This window comes from Aphanomyces invadans (assembly GCF_000520115.1).
Source record: "Aphanomyces invadans strain NJM9701 unplaced genomic scaffold supercont1.2, whole genome shotgun sequence".
Classification (NCBI taxonomy): Eukaryota; Oomycota; class Saprolegniomycetes; order Saprolegniales; family Verrucalvaceae; genus Aphanomyces; species Aphanomyces invadans.
The window spans coordinates 2,299,155-2,314,355 of NW_008580147.1; the positions used below are offsets into that span (position 1 = coordinate 2,299,155).

The following is a 15,201-nucleotide window of genomic DNA, read 5'->3' on the forward strand; positions in this document are numbered from 1 at the left end:
GCGGGGGGGCCGCAAATGACGAGACGGAGGGGATGCTGCATTTTCAGCGTATAGTTCTGCTGAACGGGGGATGCAATCGAGTTGAAAGCCATGGCCTGAGCGATTTGCTGCGCGATGCCGCTCTTCGGCAGGGTTCCATCGACGGTAAGAATGGGGCAGGTGGTCGAAAACGACCCGACGACAGCATTGCAGTGCGCATGGTAAGTGGCGAGTCGCGTGCGGATCGTGTCTTCGGTGTCGTCGCTTCGTTGGATGACCTGGACCCCTTCGGGAGGTGGGTTAGAAGCGATGTGGTACGTTTTGCCGGTGGCCGGATCGAGTCGCCGACCAGCAATCCGCTCCACCACGACGTCGTCTGGGACATCGAGAACGACGACTAGGGACGGGGAGATGCCACACTGCAGCATCGCTTGCGCCTGGACAGCGTTTCGTGGAAACCCATCGAGAAGCCATCCCTTTTCGACACAATCCGACTGCTTGAGGCGGTCCAACATGATCTTGAGAATGATATCGTCTGGTACGAGCTTGCCGGTATCCATGAACTCCTTGGCTTGAAGCCCAAGCGGAGAATTCGTTTGGACGGCCGCGCGAAGCATGTCCCCTGTCGATAGGTGGACCAGGCCATGTACTTGAACCAAGAGCTCACACTGGGTCATTTTTCCCCCAGCAGGGGGGCCGCACATTATTACATTGGAGCGCGGGAAGCATTTCGACGACGACATCTCGGCAGTGCGTGCAGGATGCTGGGCGCCATCACTGCGCCCCGATAGCAAAGGTTCTGGACGTTTTGGCGGCGATTCCATCAGCTCTCGGTGCTGTTTGAACGATATCTGGGGTTTGGCGACGCGAAAACCACGCATTTCAACGTCACGGCAAGCTTTCTTCTTTGACGGCGACGCGTTGTTCTGGACGGCTTCGATCGAAGCGTCGATGTGGTGGATGATGTCGGCCTTCGGCAGCATCCCGTCGACGTGCACGATCGTCGACACCGGCACAAACGTGTCGACGACCGAGTCTACGTTGGCATGGTACGTCGCCAGGCGCACTCGGATCGTGTCCTCGTTGTCATCGCTGCGCTGCACGACGTCAACGCCCGGCGGTGGCGGATTGAACGACACGTGGTACGTCTTGCCGGTGGCCAAGTCGACGCGGCGGCCCGAAATGCGCGACACCACTTCGTCGTCCGGGACGTGCAGCACAAGCACGACGTCTGGGGTGATGCCGGCGTCGACCATGGCTTGTGCCTGGACTGCCGTTCGCGGGAAGCCGTCGAGGAGCCACCCGCGCTGTGCACAGTCTGGCGCGTGCAGCCGCTCCAGGATGACGTGGACGATCAAGTCATCTGGGACGAGCGCCCCGGCGTCCATGAAGTGCTTGGCTCGGATGCCGGTGTCCGAGTTGGCCTGGATGGCGGATCGAAGCATGTCGCCGGTCGAGAGGTGCACGACGCCGTACTTGGCGACGAGTCTCTCGCACTGCGTACCCTTGCCTCCCGCGGGGGGGCCGCAAATGACGAGACGGAGGGGATGTTGCCGGCGCGAGGTTAGTTTCGGACTCACGAGGACGACTGGAGGGGCGACCACCGTCGGCACGTGCACCTTGCCGCGCACAGCGTCATGCCATTCGCGTAGTTCAGCTTCTGTCTTTGCCAGCGGCACCTGGCGTGGTTTGACGAGCTTTCGATGGCGCGATTGCCGTCGGCGAACGTGGTATTGCAAATGGATGATGCCAGACACTGTTCGATGCTCGACCGCGTCAAACACAAAGCTCATGGGCACCATGACTGCGAGGGGCGTCGTCTCTATCGGCGGCAAGTCCTCGGCAATGACTTCTCCAGCATCCATGTGCAGGTCGAGTCGGCGCGGTGTCGTCATGTGCCTGGCTGCGAGTGTCCTGTCAGTTACGTTGAAACCGACATTCATCTCGGCGAGAAACGGTGGTTCAAGACGCTGGAGATGGCAACGGCAATACACTCCGGGCAGAGGCCGAGATTGCGATCAGCGCCACCCACGTGAATCGGAGCAGGGCCCAGGACGGCTTGCACAATCGAGACGTCACCCACCGCACTCGCTGCTGGTGCACGAGTCTCGGCCACTCGTTGCCATGACGTTTTACCTCTGCCGACGCAAGTCGCTCCAAGAATACATTACGCAAGTCGATTGAATTTCGTGCATCACAACGCGTACAAACTACGTGCATCCATGGCCCCCTACGATCTGGAGACATGGCGACATGATCGCGAGGAAGCTAACGATGGCTACCCAGGCAAACCCCAACGCGTAGACTGCGATGGCACACGCACCGCCGACTCGAGACGCCAACTGCGGCTGTTTCAGGTCATCGAGTGCCTCGATCGAATTCGGCAAGAGGTATGGGATGAAGGGAAGGGCGACGAGCCGAATGACGCTCGTCAGCACAGTGAGCTTCCACACCCCAGCCGTATCACCTGCCTGCATGTCTTCGAGCTGGACGGGCCAAATTCCAAGCAACGCGTTCGAAATGGTGCTGGCAAACCCACCGGAAAGATTGGAAAATCCTGTGAGGAGAGCAAAGGCGACGGCTTCTTGGCCTTCCGGACACACGCGGGTGAACATGATCGCGGACGGAAGGTACTGGACGCCGTACGCAAACTTCATGATGGCCGCGTCGCCAAGCGCAAACCAGTACGCTGGGAAGCCGATGGGCTCGTTGAGGCGAAACACGAGCACGAGGTTGGCCATGGAAAAGATGGCAATGACGACGCTGGCAAACGCATACACGCTGCGCCAGTGGCCGCCTTTGAGAAGGTATCGCTTGTACGCGTAAACGCCCAAGAACCCGACGGTCGACCCCACGGCCGCCATCGACCCGTACTCGAACGCGTTGAAGGCATACCGGACTTGGAGAAAGTTGCCCCATGCTGCGTTGTACGTGTGCAGCGTATGGTACACCACGATGAACGCGAGGGGCTGCCACGTCGCTCGGAGACACAGCATCTTCCACAGAAGATGGAGCTGGTCGCGAAACGGAAGCACCGTCGCGACGACTGGCTCGTCCATAAAGTACAAGAACGGCATGATTGTGACGATGGGAAGAACGGCCAAGAGGCCAAAGCACTGCCCCATCGTGAGTCCCCACCCCCACGTATCACGGTTGGACAGGACGGATCCTGTCCAGTACCCCAATGTTTCGGCGAGGAATCGAAGCATGTAGATCGTGCCTTGAATCTGTCCGCGCGACCCGTCCGGCTCGGCCATCGCTTTGTACGTTAACAATGCATCGGCCATGACGTCGACCATGATGAGGCCCAACATGGAGAAGAAGAGAAGCGTGGTGAAAGTGACGACCGACATGTCGTCGGCGGACCGCGCCACGACGACGTGAAACAGCGACGCGATGGCGTATCCGAGGACCATGTACGGCTTGAAGCGATGGCCGGCGATCGGAAACACGTCGGCGAGAACTCCGTAGAGCACCTACGACGTGTGAAATGTTGTAGTTGCGCATGGCGAGTTGTGCACCTTGAACGTCCAAGGGAGGTTGCGCACGACGCCAATTGTACTCAGTTGCGAGTCCGACGCACCAAGCTGCCGCGGGTAGTATTCGATGAATGCGTTGGGGAACGTGATGATGATGCCGATGCAAATGTAGTTGAGCGGGACAGCGATGTTCCGTAACGACCACAACGACGACGAGTCTGCCGACTTACCGGCCGCGGCTTTCCGAGGCAAGACATGATCGATCTCAAAGGAATGATACTCCATCTCCATGGGGTCCGCGACACCAGTCGAACGTTGCCGAGTCGGTCCTGCAACGCACGTCCGCCGCCTTTGCTCTCCGCCCCCGAATCGTCGAACGAGAAACTGCCAAGCGAAACGATTTTTCCATTGAGATCTTGGAACACGAATCGACTCAACGAGGCGCGCGAAGGACGACGAGATGTGTATGCCTCTGCGACGTCCCTGGATGCATGACGTCGTCCAGAGAAAGTTGCTTGCATGCGCGTCGCACGACATCGCCCATCAAGTCAAGCTCGACGATCAAATGATGCTTTCTCCACGTTTAAACTATGGCACTCGTCGGGTTACGCTTCTTCGCACCACTTGTTTTCTTCACGGATTTGAGCTTCTTCCTCCGGGGTAAAATCGTTCGTGATGTTGAACGTTTCACGGATTTCTTGAGGGGTCTTGCCCTTGATCATGCTGGCCACTTTTGCGCACGCCAAGTCCAAAAGGCTCTTGATGTCCATGTAGTTGGCAGCCTAGGGTAGGGCAGGTCCCGTTTGAGAACGACCGACGGCAGGATCGTCCGACAACGCACCAAAATCAATTCGAAGAGCAAGTCTTGCTCAATGTCGACAAATGTTGCGTCCCATTCGCTGACGACGTCGTGCATGTCCCCACTGCGCAGAGGCTGTTCCAGACGTGTGAGAGTCGTTAAACATGAGGGCGCGCAAACGTAGGGGCGTCGTACCTTTTCGATCTCTGGCATCGGGTTGTTGTGGTGGTGGCTGCAGAATTCAATCACTTTCGACAGCACCGTGCTCTTGACGTTGGGCAACGGGATTTCCTGCGCTTCGTCGTCTTGCTCGTCGGCAATCATTGTTCGCACCAGCTCACTCATGACAGCGACCTCCCGGGACACTTCGAAGCTGTCTCCATCTTGCGACACCAAGTTGACTTTCTGCGTGTCCGCCATGATGTGCGCGAGGGGAATTTCTAGATATTCCAACGGGATGAACGGCCCAAACAGAGACGCGCGGTGGTCGAGGCACGCAATATGATTGGCCAAAATTCAATAACTTGATTTCAGTATGTGGTAGTGCAGTGAACACTCATGTGGCTGCGTCGCCGTCCGTGCACGCGGTGCTACGTTAGCGACGTGGCATGGCGCTTGCATGAAGCAAGAAAAGGCCGTTTGTGTGAATATCACCTTCCTCCTCATTCAGCCATCGTTCTGTGCCCCCAACTGCGTCGCACCGTGATGGGGGGCGACGCGTGGTCGAAAACTATCCTGTTCGTTTTCTCTTTTGTTTGAACAAGCCAAGAATCCCGTGACTCCTTGGCCTGGGGCAAAGCGTACGCTTGAAAGGTAGATCGTCGATCTCGTCATTCGTTCTGAGCTACGCACGACACAGCCCCGCCGTGACCCCAGAGACACTCTGCCTTGGCAGCACATGAAGGATGCCATCTTGGCGAAGCAATCGAAGTTCGAACTCGACAGTCGCCACCGACGAAGAGATGTTTGATTCGCTAAAATTAACACCATGGATGTGTTTGATTGGCCAAGACAAACGAATTTTGGCTGGTGCTCATGGCCAAGCTCGCATTTTGCGCGACGGCGGTGATCACTTCCCATTTCCCTTCAAGATGTCGCATCGTAAGTTCGAAGCTCCCCGTCATGGTAACCTTGGGTTCCTCCCCAAGAAGCGTACCAAGCACCATCGTGGTCGCATCCGCAAGTTCCCTCGCGATGACCCCACCAAGCCGTGCAAGTTGACTGCTTTCATGGGTTACAAGGCCGGTATGACTCACATTGTCCGTGAAGTCGAACGACCTGGCTCCAAGGTGCACAAGAAGGAAATCGTCGAAGCCGTCACGATCGTGGAAACCCCCCCGATGATTGTCGTCGGTGTGGTTGGGTACCTGGAAACCCCCCGCGGTCTCCGCACGTTGACCACTGTCTGGGCTGAACACTTGAGCGAAGAAGTGCGCCGCCGCTTCTACAAGAACTGGTACAAGTCGAAGAAGAAGGCGTTCACCAAGTACGCCAAGAAGTACGCGGAAAAGCCGGCCGAGATCGAAAACGAACTCAACCGCATCAAGAAGTACGCTCAAGTGGTGCGCGTGATTGCCCACACTCAAATCCGCAAGGTCAAGCTTCGCCAAAAGAAGGCCCACTTGTTGGAAATCCAAGTCAACGGTGGATCCGTCGCCGAAAAGGTCGACTTCGCGCACTCGTTGTTCGAAAAGCCCGTGCCCGTCGCGGCCGTCTTTTCGCAAGACGAAATGATCGATGTGTGCGCCGTCACCAAGGGTAAGGGTTTTGAAGGTGTCATCACCCGTTGGGGTGTGTCCCGCCTTCCCCGCAAGACCCATCGTGGTCTCCGCAAGGTGGCTTGTATCGGTGCCTGGCACCCTTCGCGCGTTCGTTTCACCGTCGCGCGTGCCGGTCAGCTCGGTTACCATCACCGTACCGAAGCCAACAAGAAGATTTACCGCATCGGTGCTGCTGGCGATGCCAAGTCGGCCACGACCGAACAGGACTTGACCGAAAAGAGCATCACGCCCATGGGTGGCTTCCCCCACTATGGTATCGTCAACGAAGACTGGTTGATGCTCAAGGGTGCCGTCGCCGGTTCCAAGAAGCGTGTGTTGACTCTTCGTCAATCGCTCTTGGTCCACACCAAGCGCAGCGCTCTCGAAGAAATCAAGCTCAAGTTCATCGACACGTCGTCCAAGATGGGTCATGGACGCTTCCAAACCGCCGAAGAAAAGGCCAAGTGGATGGGTCCTTTGGCTCGCCAAAACCGCGCTTAAGCGGTGCCATGGCGAACACCGCCTGTTTGACCAGGCACACTTCATCTCGATGGGATAATTGTAATTCATTACAGTTAGAAGGGATGCTTGACATGTTCTTGCCGCCCTGCAGCGCTCTTCCGCGCCGTCGGTGCTCCCTCGTGCTCGTAAATGTGTTGACCGTGGGGTGTGGGTCAAAGAGATATAAAATACTCGTTTTCATATTAGACATAGAAATTTCTTGGATCTATTTTTATTTTGTTTTTTAATTTGAAGGAGTTGTCGTCCAATCTCCTCGAATATCCGGTAGTTATCCGGATTATTTGAACAGTGCTTTTTTGTGGTGCGAAGCTTTTGCTTGACCCAACATGGAGAGAGAAGCGGAGCAGGTCCGTGTGTTGAACCGCGGCATCCTTCGGTTCTACCCATCCCCTGGTACAGACAGCGAAGCAGATGCAGGTCGATCTACGTCGCTGGACAAGACAAACCCACAATGCATCGCACACTCCAACCAATTCGGCATGACAGTCGTGACTGTCCCAGGTGGTCTTGGCATCACGCGCTTTGCAACGTTAGAAGTTGCAACCAAAGAAAGCGTGGACAAGAAGGACAACAACATGGACCCGCTTGTTGACATGCCGTTCGATGCTCATGTGTCTCTACCGACTACGCCGCATGTGTTGTCGTTGTCCCCGTCCCAGACACTCCTGGCCGTTGCCTTCGATTCGTCCCTCGCCATCTACGAGCTTTCTCGCCTCGTCGACGACGACCCTCTTCCATCTAGTCTTATTAATGGCGCCGATGTCCTTGCCTTGTCGTGGAGCGCCCATCTCGACGAGTCCGGGGACGACCTTTGGCTTGCTGTCCTCACGTCCACCCGTCAAATCCATGTGTACAGCATTCAAGGCAACTTGGAGTGCGTCGAAAGCACTATCGAAGCAACGTCCCATTGCTGGAGCCCGTGCAATAGCATTCTTGCCGTGGGCGACGACGAAGGGGTTATCCACAGGCTGACGTTCCAAGATGGAGCATTCAGCGAACTCGATACGCTGGAAAATCCAGAAAACACCGACAACGCGCCAGGTACATGATCGATGTTCGTTGGGCTTTTCCATCATGCCATACCTTATCCCCACGAATTAGTCCATCACATCAATTGGGCCGAAGCAGATCTCCTCCTGGCCGGCTACCGCCGCGGCGACCCCGACGACGTGGAAGTGTCGTCGTGTCTCTTTGAAGACGGGAATCCCATTCCACTCGACTCCCTTGTCGACTTCTTCCCGAACAGCGACGCGCCGCGTGACCATGCATTCTACTCGTGCTACTTGCCTGCGTGGCGAATGTTTTTTGTCGGTTGTTCGCTGAGCACGGACATTGAGCTCCTTGTATGCGACCCCGACACTTGCGAGTGGCAAAAGTGGAAACCCGAGGAGAGATATACCCCGCGCCTCCCCATGAACGCAGGTATGCGATCCATCGCGGCATGCTGATCTCATGCATGTTGCAACTAGCCGATGAAGACACGTTTCCTGTCGGCATGACGCTGATTCTCAATTCTACCACCGATATCGTTGGCATCGACGATTTCACGTACGCTCCGTGCCCGTTGGTGCTGTGCGCGACCACGGACGGCCTCGCCCTCAACTTTGCCTTGTTGGATGTGTCGGTCGGCGAAGCGCTCGACTTTTTGATGCCCGTCGTCGACCTCCCTCTGGCGACTCGCCCCACCGTGGCCGTATCGCGCGCCGTCACCCTAAGCCCAGACGAAGAACAGGACAGTCAGCCCATTGTGTTTGACGTGTCGACTACCGCCCCGTCGTTTACGTTCAATCCAGAAGCACCTGGAACAACGCGTACTTTTGGCCAAGACACTGAAAATGTTTTCAACGAAGACAGCGACGACGAAGACGAAGCGCGAGAACGAGCAGAGGAGCATGCCAAGGCGTCGGACGCGTTTGACGCAGTCGACACACGAGGCGAAGGAACAATACCCCTGACGGATTTTGAAAAGCTCTTTGACGCGCTGGGCACGGTCTACTCCGCGGAAGAACACACAAATACCATCCGGAAACTGGACCGCAAGGGCGTGGTGCGCAAGGACGACTTTGTCGCGTGGTACGTGGACTGGATCATGGCCGACATCGACGACGACTGCAGCGACGGCGACGCGACCCACGGCGACAACGACAACACTTCAGGTGTCATGAAGTCGGATGCGGAGATCTTGGCGCTGCGCGAAAGGTTTCGACCACAGGAAGGAAGCTGGAAGTGCGAGGAGTGTATGGTTTTGAACACGGTGGCAGGGGCAGCGCGGTGCGTGTCGTGCGAGACTCCGAATCCAGCAGCAAAGGCAACGCCAAAGGTGTCTGCTGGCTTTGCCGCATTCGCTGCCCCTCCTGGAGAGTTCAAAGGGTTCTCGTTTGGAGTTCCGTCTGGAACGACGCCGACTCCCGTTGCTACATCTGCCACGTCGGGCGGATTTCAGTTTGGAGTGTCGGCGCCTCCAACGGGTGTGCGTCCTTCATTTTCTGGTGCTGAAGGGTTTAGCTTTGGGGTGTCCACCGCAGTGCCGGTGCCGACAGCTCCAGCACCAGGAGGTTTCTCCTTTGGTGTTGCCCCACCAACTAAGCAAGACTCATCGACGACGGTCCAACGTGAAGAAAAAAGTGTCGTGAACGATACGGACAACGTGTTCAAGGCGGACGATGCTTCGGACGACGAAGAGGAGGAGCGGAGAGAAGAAGAAGCGAAAGCATCGGCTGCATTCGATACGGTGGACACTGCAAAAAGTGGGAAAATCCCTGCCGCTAACTTTGACAAGATCTTTGATGCGCTCGGGACGGTGTATTCGGCGGACGAACACAAGAAAACTCTGGCCAAATTGAACCACGACGGGTTTGTCTTGAAGAAGGAATTTCTAGCGTGGTATGTCGATTGGATCTTCTCTGAATTTAGCGACGACGATCACGACGACGTCGACAAGAATACCGCAGTCCCTGACTATGATCCACACGCCAAGATCAAGTCGGAGACGGAAATTAAAGCTGCTTTTGACAAATTCAAGGGTCCTCCTGGGAGCTGGAAGTGCCCTGAATGCATGATCATGAACAAAGACGAAAAGGCGCTGCAATGTGCTTCGTGCGAAGCGCTGAACCCGAATGCCCCGACCCCAGCTGCCACTGCCCCCACGACTCCTGGTGGGTTTTTCTTTGGCGTGTCCAAGCCCAGTGCCGACCCCACCACGGCACCAGTCAATACACCCACTTTTTCCTTTGGCGTCCCGGCGTCGGATTCTGTTGCTACGACTAAAACTACCTTTGATTTCGGTGGCGCCAAGGGTGCCAGTCCATCGTTTTCGTTTGGAGTACCTCCAGCCCCCGCAGTTGCTAAGAATGCGTCCGCCGACGACGGCGGCTATGGGAAAGACACGGACAACGTCTTTACCAACGACGATAGCGACGGCGATGATGACGAAGAAGAACGCCAAGAAGAGTTGAAAAAAGCTAGCGACGCCTTTGACCAAGTCGACACGGATACCGTGGGGCATATCTCAGTCTCAAAATTTGAAAACCTATTCGACGCGCTCGGCACGGTCTATGCAGCTGACGAACACAAAAGGACACTGGAGAAACTCAATCGAGATGGACAAGTGTGGAAATCGGACTTTGTCGCGTGGTATGTCGAATGGATCTTTGCCGAATTGGACAGTGATCACGACGACGATCAAGAAAAGCACTCTGTACCGGACTTCGACCCCAACGCCAAGATGAAGTCGACAGAAGAGATTCGTGCGGCCCTGGGCAAGTTCACCAAGCCTGCTGGAAGCTGGACGTGCGACGTTTGCATGGTCTCCAACCCTGATGCAAAAGCAACCAAGTGCGCCGCATGCGAATCACCGAATCCTTGTTTGCCCAGTCAACCTGCAAAAACGTCAACCGGCGCAGTGACATCGGCATTTGGCGGGATTTCCTTTGGCGTGGTGCCGTCACCCTGCGACAAAAAATCCGGGATCACGACTGAAGCACCTTCTACCACGAAGAAAACGAATTCGTTTGAGGCGATTAGCTTTGGCGCGGGAAATGCTTTTCCAGCCACGAAAGAGTTCACGTTCCCAGTGCCAACACCAGCGACCAAAGCGCCAGATGCGGTCGTTGCTATGAATACAACAACGTCATTAGGCTCAGGCTACCCCCAAGACACGAGCACAAAACCAACAGTAACATTTGACGCCTCTGCTGCTCCGAAGGCCTCGTCGGCCTACCCCCCTGACACAAGCTCCAAACCACCTGTTACATTTGGTGCGTCTGCTACGAAGAAGGCCACGTCAGCTTATCCCCCAGACACGAGCTCGAAACCTACCGTGGCATTCGGCGCCTCTGCTGCCCCGAAGGCCTCGTCGGCCTACCCCCCTGACACGAGCTCAAAACCCACCGTAGCTTTCGGTGCCTCGGCCCCAAAGGCTGCATCGGGGGTTTTCCCACACACAAGCTCGAAGCCTACCATTCCATTCGGGAATGGAGGCAACTTAACGGGCCTTTCCGCTGCTACAACAACCAAGGCGCCATCGCTTGGCGTAGCAACCTCGCTCAAGTTTGGTGGCGCCTCTACCCCTTCGTCTTCCGTGCTAACACCACTAGCTACGAAACCAAAAGACTCCAACACAATCCAGCTCGAGAAAGCCATGCCAGCAACCGCGCTTGAAGGCGAGATGTGGAACTTGATCAATGTTTTTGATCAAACGTTTCAATCGATCCGTCGCAATGACGCCAATTTCGTCGCGGCCACATGCGAATCGGAATCGAACTTCATCCAGCCCTTGAAAAACTTGCGGTCGAAAGTGCGGGGCCTGTGCGACATGATGGACAAACTGAACGATTCGTTCAACGTTCTCGAGACCGACGTCAAAGTGATTGTGGGCAACTGCAGCGACATCGAAGTCCAAATCGAATGCTCGAAAAACTTGCTTCGGGCCATGAACGACAAGACTGTGATCGCATTCTTGGAAGATCAGCCATTAGACAAGCGGTCCCAGAACACACGAACCGCGCTGCGGACGCAGCTGGATGCAATCGATAGGATGCGTGTGGAGCTGGAAAAGCACGTGCTCGCGTTGAAGAAATCTGCTTCGTCCGCCGACGCGACAAGGTTCGTCAGCATTCAGAGTATTTTCATCACATGCTCACGGGGCTTTGTTTCACAGCACCAAAACGAATGACGCCGCTCAGTTGTTCCGTGTGCTGAAGCTGAACTACGACACGTCGAAGCGAGAGTACACGCGCGTGTTGGAGCTCACGGAAGCACTCAAACAATTGGAAGGCAAGCACCAGCAATACACCCGAACCGCACCCAAGCCTGCTCGCCCCGTCGCGACCAAGGACCTGTTAAAGCAGTTGCGCCAGCACGACGACACTCTACCAGCGTTCCGATCGAATTTGGTGAAGTGGACCAGTCAACCGATCGTTCCGCGGGAAGTGTCTGCACCTGTCAAGCGCCGCCCTCTCCGAGACACTCTAGCGCCGTCGAAACCCGCCCCAGAAGTTCCTCCGCGCGTTGCGAGCAAGCTCATGTTTGGAGCGAAAACCACGATCCCGACTCAAGTCACAGAAGCGGGGAATGGCGTAACGTTTTCCAAACCGGTGGTGGTGGACGGCACTCGGAAGTTGTCCGTCGAAGCAGAAAAAACACCAAAATCCGTCACGTTTTCGGCGTCGACCAAGCCTGGTGCGTTTGGCTTTGAGCCTGCCAAGCATCCTTCGTCGACCGCGGCCAAGCCGAGCAGCATTCGGCCCAACCTGTCGTTCATGAAGACGGACGACGATGAAGAAGAAAAAACTGCGTCGCCCCGAGTGCGAAAAATGTCGACGAGCAGCCGAAATGGAACCCCTGACAGATCTTCAAAGTCGCCAAATGTGGCCCCCATGGCGGCTCCATTAAATGTCAAGCCGCTCGACTTTAGCGCAAAGCCAAAGGACTCTGGCATGTCTGCGTTCTCGTTTACTCCTTCGATTTCAAAGCCACCCGCTACACCAGGAGCACCGGGCAAGGCTGCCTCGACGACTCCATCCGCCTCTGCCGCCGTAGACTTTGGGGTCAAGCCCAAGGACGCCGGTGTGCACACATTGTCGTTTACGCCGACCATTTCGAAGCCACCTGCAACACCAGGAACACCGACCAAGGATTCCGCGACGACTTCATCCACGACTACCACAAGTGCCTCTAACTTGATCGAGCGCCTGAAATCGTTTTATGCAGAGTACGCCCCTGGCAAGAGCACGGCAGCAGCGGAAAAGATGATTGCGCAAAACCCAGGAAAAGAAGAGGACGTATTCCACAAGCTTCTGCAAAAATATGTGAGCAAGGATGCCACGGTCGCCCAAGCCAAAGAGTACATGGCGTCTGGAAAAGTCCCTGATGCGTTAAAGAGTGCTTCTGCAGCGGAGAAGCCATCCCCATTCGGCAAGACCAGTGCGGCAACTGCACCGGCCACACCAAGTCCTTTTGGAACCGCTTCTACAGCATCCTCTACGTTCGGGTCATTTGGGACGACAAATGCCGCAGCTAAACCACCAGCAGCGGCTGCTTCTCCATTCGGAGGAAACAGTTCATTTAGTGCAACCGCCACAGCTGCTAGCAGTCCGTTCGGTGCAACGTCACCTGCATCGCCAAGTCCTTTCGGCACCACGACATCTACCCCACCCGCTGCCAGTCCTTTTGGAGCGGCACCGGCAACACCTGCGTGGCCTTCCTCTCAGACGGCCGCCGCGGCCCCGTTTGGGACTCCATCAGCATTTGGCGTTGATTATCGCTCCAAAGTTGTCGAGTTTTACAAGAAGCACAACCCAGACAAGTTGGCCGAAGTCGACACAGTGCTACAAAAGTACAAGGGCAAAGAAGAGGAACTGTTAAAGAAACTAGAAGCCAAGTACAACAAGCCTCAAAATGTCGCTGGTGTGTTTGGCGGGTCGAGCCCGTTTGGTGCAAACGCTTCGACCACCCCGGCGTTTGGGTCGACTCCGAGTCCGTTCGGCGCGGGTCAACCGGCTGCCTCGGGCTTCGGGTCGGCTTCCCTATTTGGAGCGGCTGCCACGACTACCTCTTCCCCTGGATTTGGAAATCCAACGCCGAGTCCTTTTGGAGCAACCACAGCGGGATCTCCTGGTTTTGGAGTGACAAGTCCTTTTGGTGCGGCCGGTGGCGCTCAGTCCACCGCAACACCAGCGTTTGGTTCGACAACACCGTTGGGTGGTGGATTTGGGAACACGCCTGCTGCTTCACCAGCATTTGGTGCCACGTCTGCGATGGGCGGGACCGCAGCCCCTGCTTTTGGAGCGACCACGGCCTTGGGTGGTGCGACAACCGCGCCTGCATTTGGAGCCACAACGTCATTGGGTGGTTCGGTTGGTGGTTTTGGAGGCTTGGGCGCGTCTGCGCCAAAGTTTGGCGCACCATCGACGTTGGGAAGTGGTGGCGGGTTCTCGTCGTTTGCGGCCACGTCTGGCGCCACCCCAAGCTTTGGATTTGGTAGTCAAACGTCGTCGTCTACAGCCCCTGCATTCGGCGGCGGTGGATTTGGAGCGGGCGGGTTTGCCGGCTCGAGTTTTACGCAAGCTCGTCGATAGGGTCGGCCTCGTGTTCTTTATTCAGAAACATTGCATCGTTTGTGTTGAACACTGTGTCGTTGTAGAATAACCCTGCAACCTCTGCTCGAAACCAAAGCCGTCGGTGACCAATCGATTGTACATTATGGGACGCTATTGCTGCTTGCTAACCAAACGCCATGCGCGGGCGCGTGTGGGTACGAACAACTCGAGTGACGATGGGTTGGCGTGGGGACTCGCCGCGAGTGGTGCATGGTTTCCTTGAACAGGCGAAGGTTGCTGTGGAACTTGGAGATTGCGTCATGCCATACAACCGACGACATGGCGTCCTCTCCGTCGTCTGATAGAATGGACAGCCGCGACTCGACCAGTGTCGACGCGACCGACGAAGTCACGGCTCTGTCATCGCCCTGGTTGGGCTTCGTCGGCGTACTCTGGTCGTTGCCGTTGCAATGCTGCGACCCGTCGAGTCGAATGAGTTTGTGCCGGTGGTCGAGGACCGTGTCGAGTTCGGGCTTGTCCGGCTCGTCGTCGAGGATGATGAACGACTGGGTGTCCCTGGGCTCCATCATGTCGACGTCATCGTCATCGTCGTCATCGTCGAGCTGCAAGATTTTGTACGTCTGCGGCGCCACCCTGGACACGATCGACCGAGGCGGGTGATGCGTTGTCGACCGTGTCGACGACACACTGTCTTGGGAAGACCTTGGCGCGTCGGACGAGGATCTGCCGTCGTGGGTTGCGGCGGCATCCTTCAACACACATCGAACGCACACGGGGAGCTCTTTGTTGTACTCTGCGACGAATCCAGTCGTGAGGCACGCCTTGCACACGCGGTCGTAGCACGTGGCACACGATCGCTTCGTCTCGAACGTTTTGAATGGGCGGAAGCAACTGGCGCATTGCTTGGTCGACACAACGTTGTGGAGGGTCGCGGCGGACGACGTTGCAGCTTGCATGAGCTTAAAGTACATGTTGAGCTGGGCCGACATGGTCAGCACCCGCTTCTTCATGAACCTCCGCGCGACCATGGACGGCAATGTCCCGCGGAAGTCGACGTGAATGCAGCATACAACGTTGAGCACGCCTGGCGAGATTTCCGTGAA

The 15,201-nt window shown here is 56.4% G+C and overlaps 6 protein-coding genes across 7 annotated transcripts in view; 2 read left to right on the forward strand and 4 right to left on the reverse strand.

Moving 5' to 3' along the window:
- The window catches only part of H310_01541 (hypothetical protein), a gene marked incomplete at both ends in the record, with an annotated part of 4,684 nt that extends 2,810 nt beyond the window's left edge, over positions 1 to 1,874 (reverse strand). The window contains one exon of the mRNA XM_008864665.1: positions 66 to 1,874. Coding sequence (XP_008862887.1) covers positions 66 to 1,874 — 1,809 coding nt within the window. The remainder of the gene's footprint in view (positions 1 to 65) is intronic.
- An 84-nt stretch (positions 1,875 to 1,958) lies between these two features.
- On the reverse strand, positions 1,959 to 3,829 carry H310_01542 (hypothetical protein). The gene is made up of 2 exons (XM_008864666.1): positions 3,501 to 3,829; positions 1,959 to 3,455 (listed from the first exon to the last, which is right to left on the reverse strand). The coding sequence occupies exons 1-2, from the start codon at positions 3,747 to 3,749 to the stop codon at positions 2,190 to 2,192; spliced, it is 1,515 nt and encodes a 504-aa protein (XP_008862888.1). The 5' UTR covers positions 3,750 to 3,829; the 3' UTR covers positions 1,959 to 2,189.
- Positions 3,830 to 4,012: 183 nt separating this feature from the next.
- Positions 4,013 to 4,708, reverse strand: H310_01543 (hypothetical protein). The gene is made up of 3 exons (XM_008864667.1): positions 4,453 to 4,708; positions 4,300 to 4,392; positions 4,013 to 4,240 (listed from the first exon to the last, which is right to left on the reverse strand). Exons 1-3 carry the CDS (start codon positions 4,675 to 4,677, stop codon positions 4,064 to 4,066), a joined length of 495 nt encoding a protein of 164 aa, XP_008862889.1. The 5' UTR covers positions 4,678 to 4,708; the 3' UTR covers positions 4,013 to 4,063.
- Positions 4,709 to 5,116: 408 nt separating this feature from the next.
- On the forward strand, positions 5,117 to 6,602 carry H310_01544 (60S ribosomal protein). Its single transcript, XM_008864668.1, has one exon. It carries the CDS (start codon positions 5,163 to 5,165, stop codon positions 6,516 to 6,518), a length of 1,356 nt encoding a protein of 451 aa, XP_008862890.1. The 5' UTR covers positions 5,117 to 5,162; the 3' UTR covers positions 6,519 to 6,602.
- A 240-nt stretch (positions 6,603 to 6,842) lies between these two features.
- H310_01545 lies at positions 6,843 to 14,167 on the forward strand. Of its 2 annotated transcripts, XM_008864670.1 has the most exons (5): positions 6,843 to 7,580; positions 7,641 to 7,961; positions 8,009 to 10,743; positions 10,888 to 11,642; positions 11,698 to 14,167. In XM_008864670.1, exons 1-5 carry the CDS (start codon positions 6,866 to 6,868, stop codon positions 14,114 to 14,116), a joined length of 6,945 nt encoding a protein of 2,314 aa, XP_008862892.1. In that variant the 5' UTR covers positions 6,843 to 6,865; the 3' UTR covers positions 14,117 to 14,167. The 2 variants fall into 2 exon arrangements, with proteins under 2 accessions (XP_008862892.1, XP_008862891.1); XM_008864669.1 differs by having other exon boundaries at positions 8,009 to 11,642.
- A 71-nt stretch (positions 14,168 to 14,238) lies between these two features.
- Positions 14,239 to 15,201, reverse strand: part of H310_01546 (hypothetical protein) — a gene marked incomplete at both ends in the record, with an annotated part of 2,255 nt that continues 1,292 nt past the window's right edge. Inside the window, one exon of the mRNA XM_008864671.1 lies at positions 14,239 to 15,112. Within this exon, the coding sequence (XP_008862893.1) occupies positions 14,239 to 15,112 (874 nt within the window). The remainder of the gene's footprint in view (positions 15,113 to 15,201) is intronic.

What these genes read in the sequence shown, in the direction of transcription:
- H310_01542 (XM_008864666.1), bottom strand. Translation starts at nt 3,749, where the DNA reads ATGGAGATGGAGTATCATTCCTTTGAGATCGATCATGTCTTGCCTCGG. An exon ending in ACCTCCCTTGGACGTTCAAG is followed by an intron (nt 3,456 to 3,500) that starts GTGCACAACTCG and finishes CACACGTCGTAG; the next exon opens with GTGCTCTACGGAGTTCTCGC.
- H310_01543 (XM_008864667.1), bottom strand. Translation starts at nt 4,677, where the DNA reads ATGGCGGACACGCAGAAAGTCAACTTGGTGTCGCAAGATGGAGACAGC. An exon ending in CGATGCCAGAGATCGAAAAG is followed by an intron (nt 4,393 to 4,452) that starts GTACGACGCCCC and finishes CGTCTGGAACAG; the next exon opens with CCTCTGCGCAGTGGGGACAT. An exon ending in TGCTCTTCGAATTGATTTTG is followed by an intron (nt 4,241 to 4,299) that starts GTGCGTTGTCGG and finishes GCCCTACCCTAG; the next exon opens with GCTGCCAACTACATGGACAT.
- H310_01544 (XM_008864668.1), top strand. Translation starts at nt 5,163, where the DNA reads ATGCCATCTTGGCGAAGCAATCGAAGTTCGAACTCGACAGTCGCCACC.
- H310_01545 (XM_008864669.1), top strand. Translation starts at nt 6,866, where the DNA reads ATGGAGAGAGAAGCGGAGCAGGTCCGTGTGTTGAACCGCGGCATCCTT. An exon ending in AAACACCGACAACGCGCCAG is followed by an intron (nt 7,581 to 7,640) that starts GTACATGATCGA and finishes CCCACGAATTAG; the next exon opens with TCCATCACATCAATTGGGCC. An exon ending in TCGTCCGCCGACGCGACAAG is followed by an intron (nt 11,643 to 11,697) that starts GTTCGTCAGCAT and finishes TTTGTTTCACAG; the next exon opens with CACCAAAACGAATGACGCCG.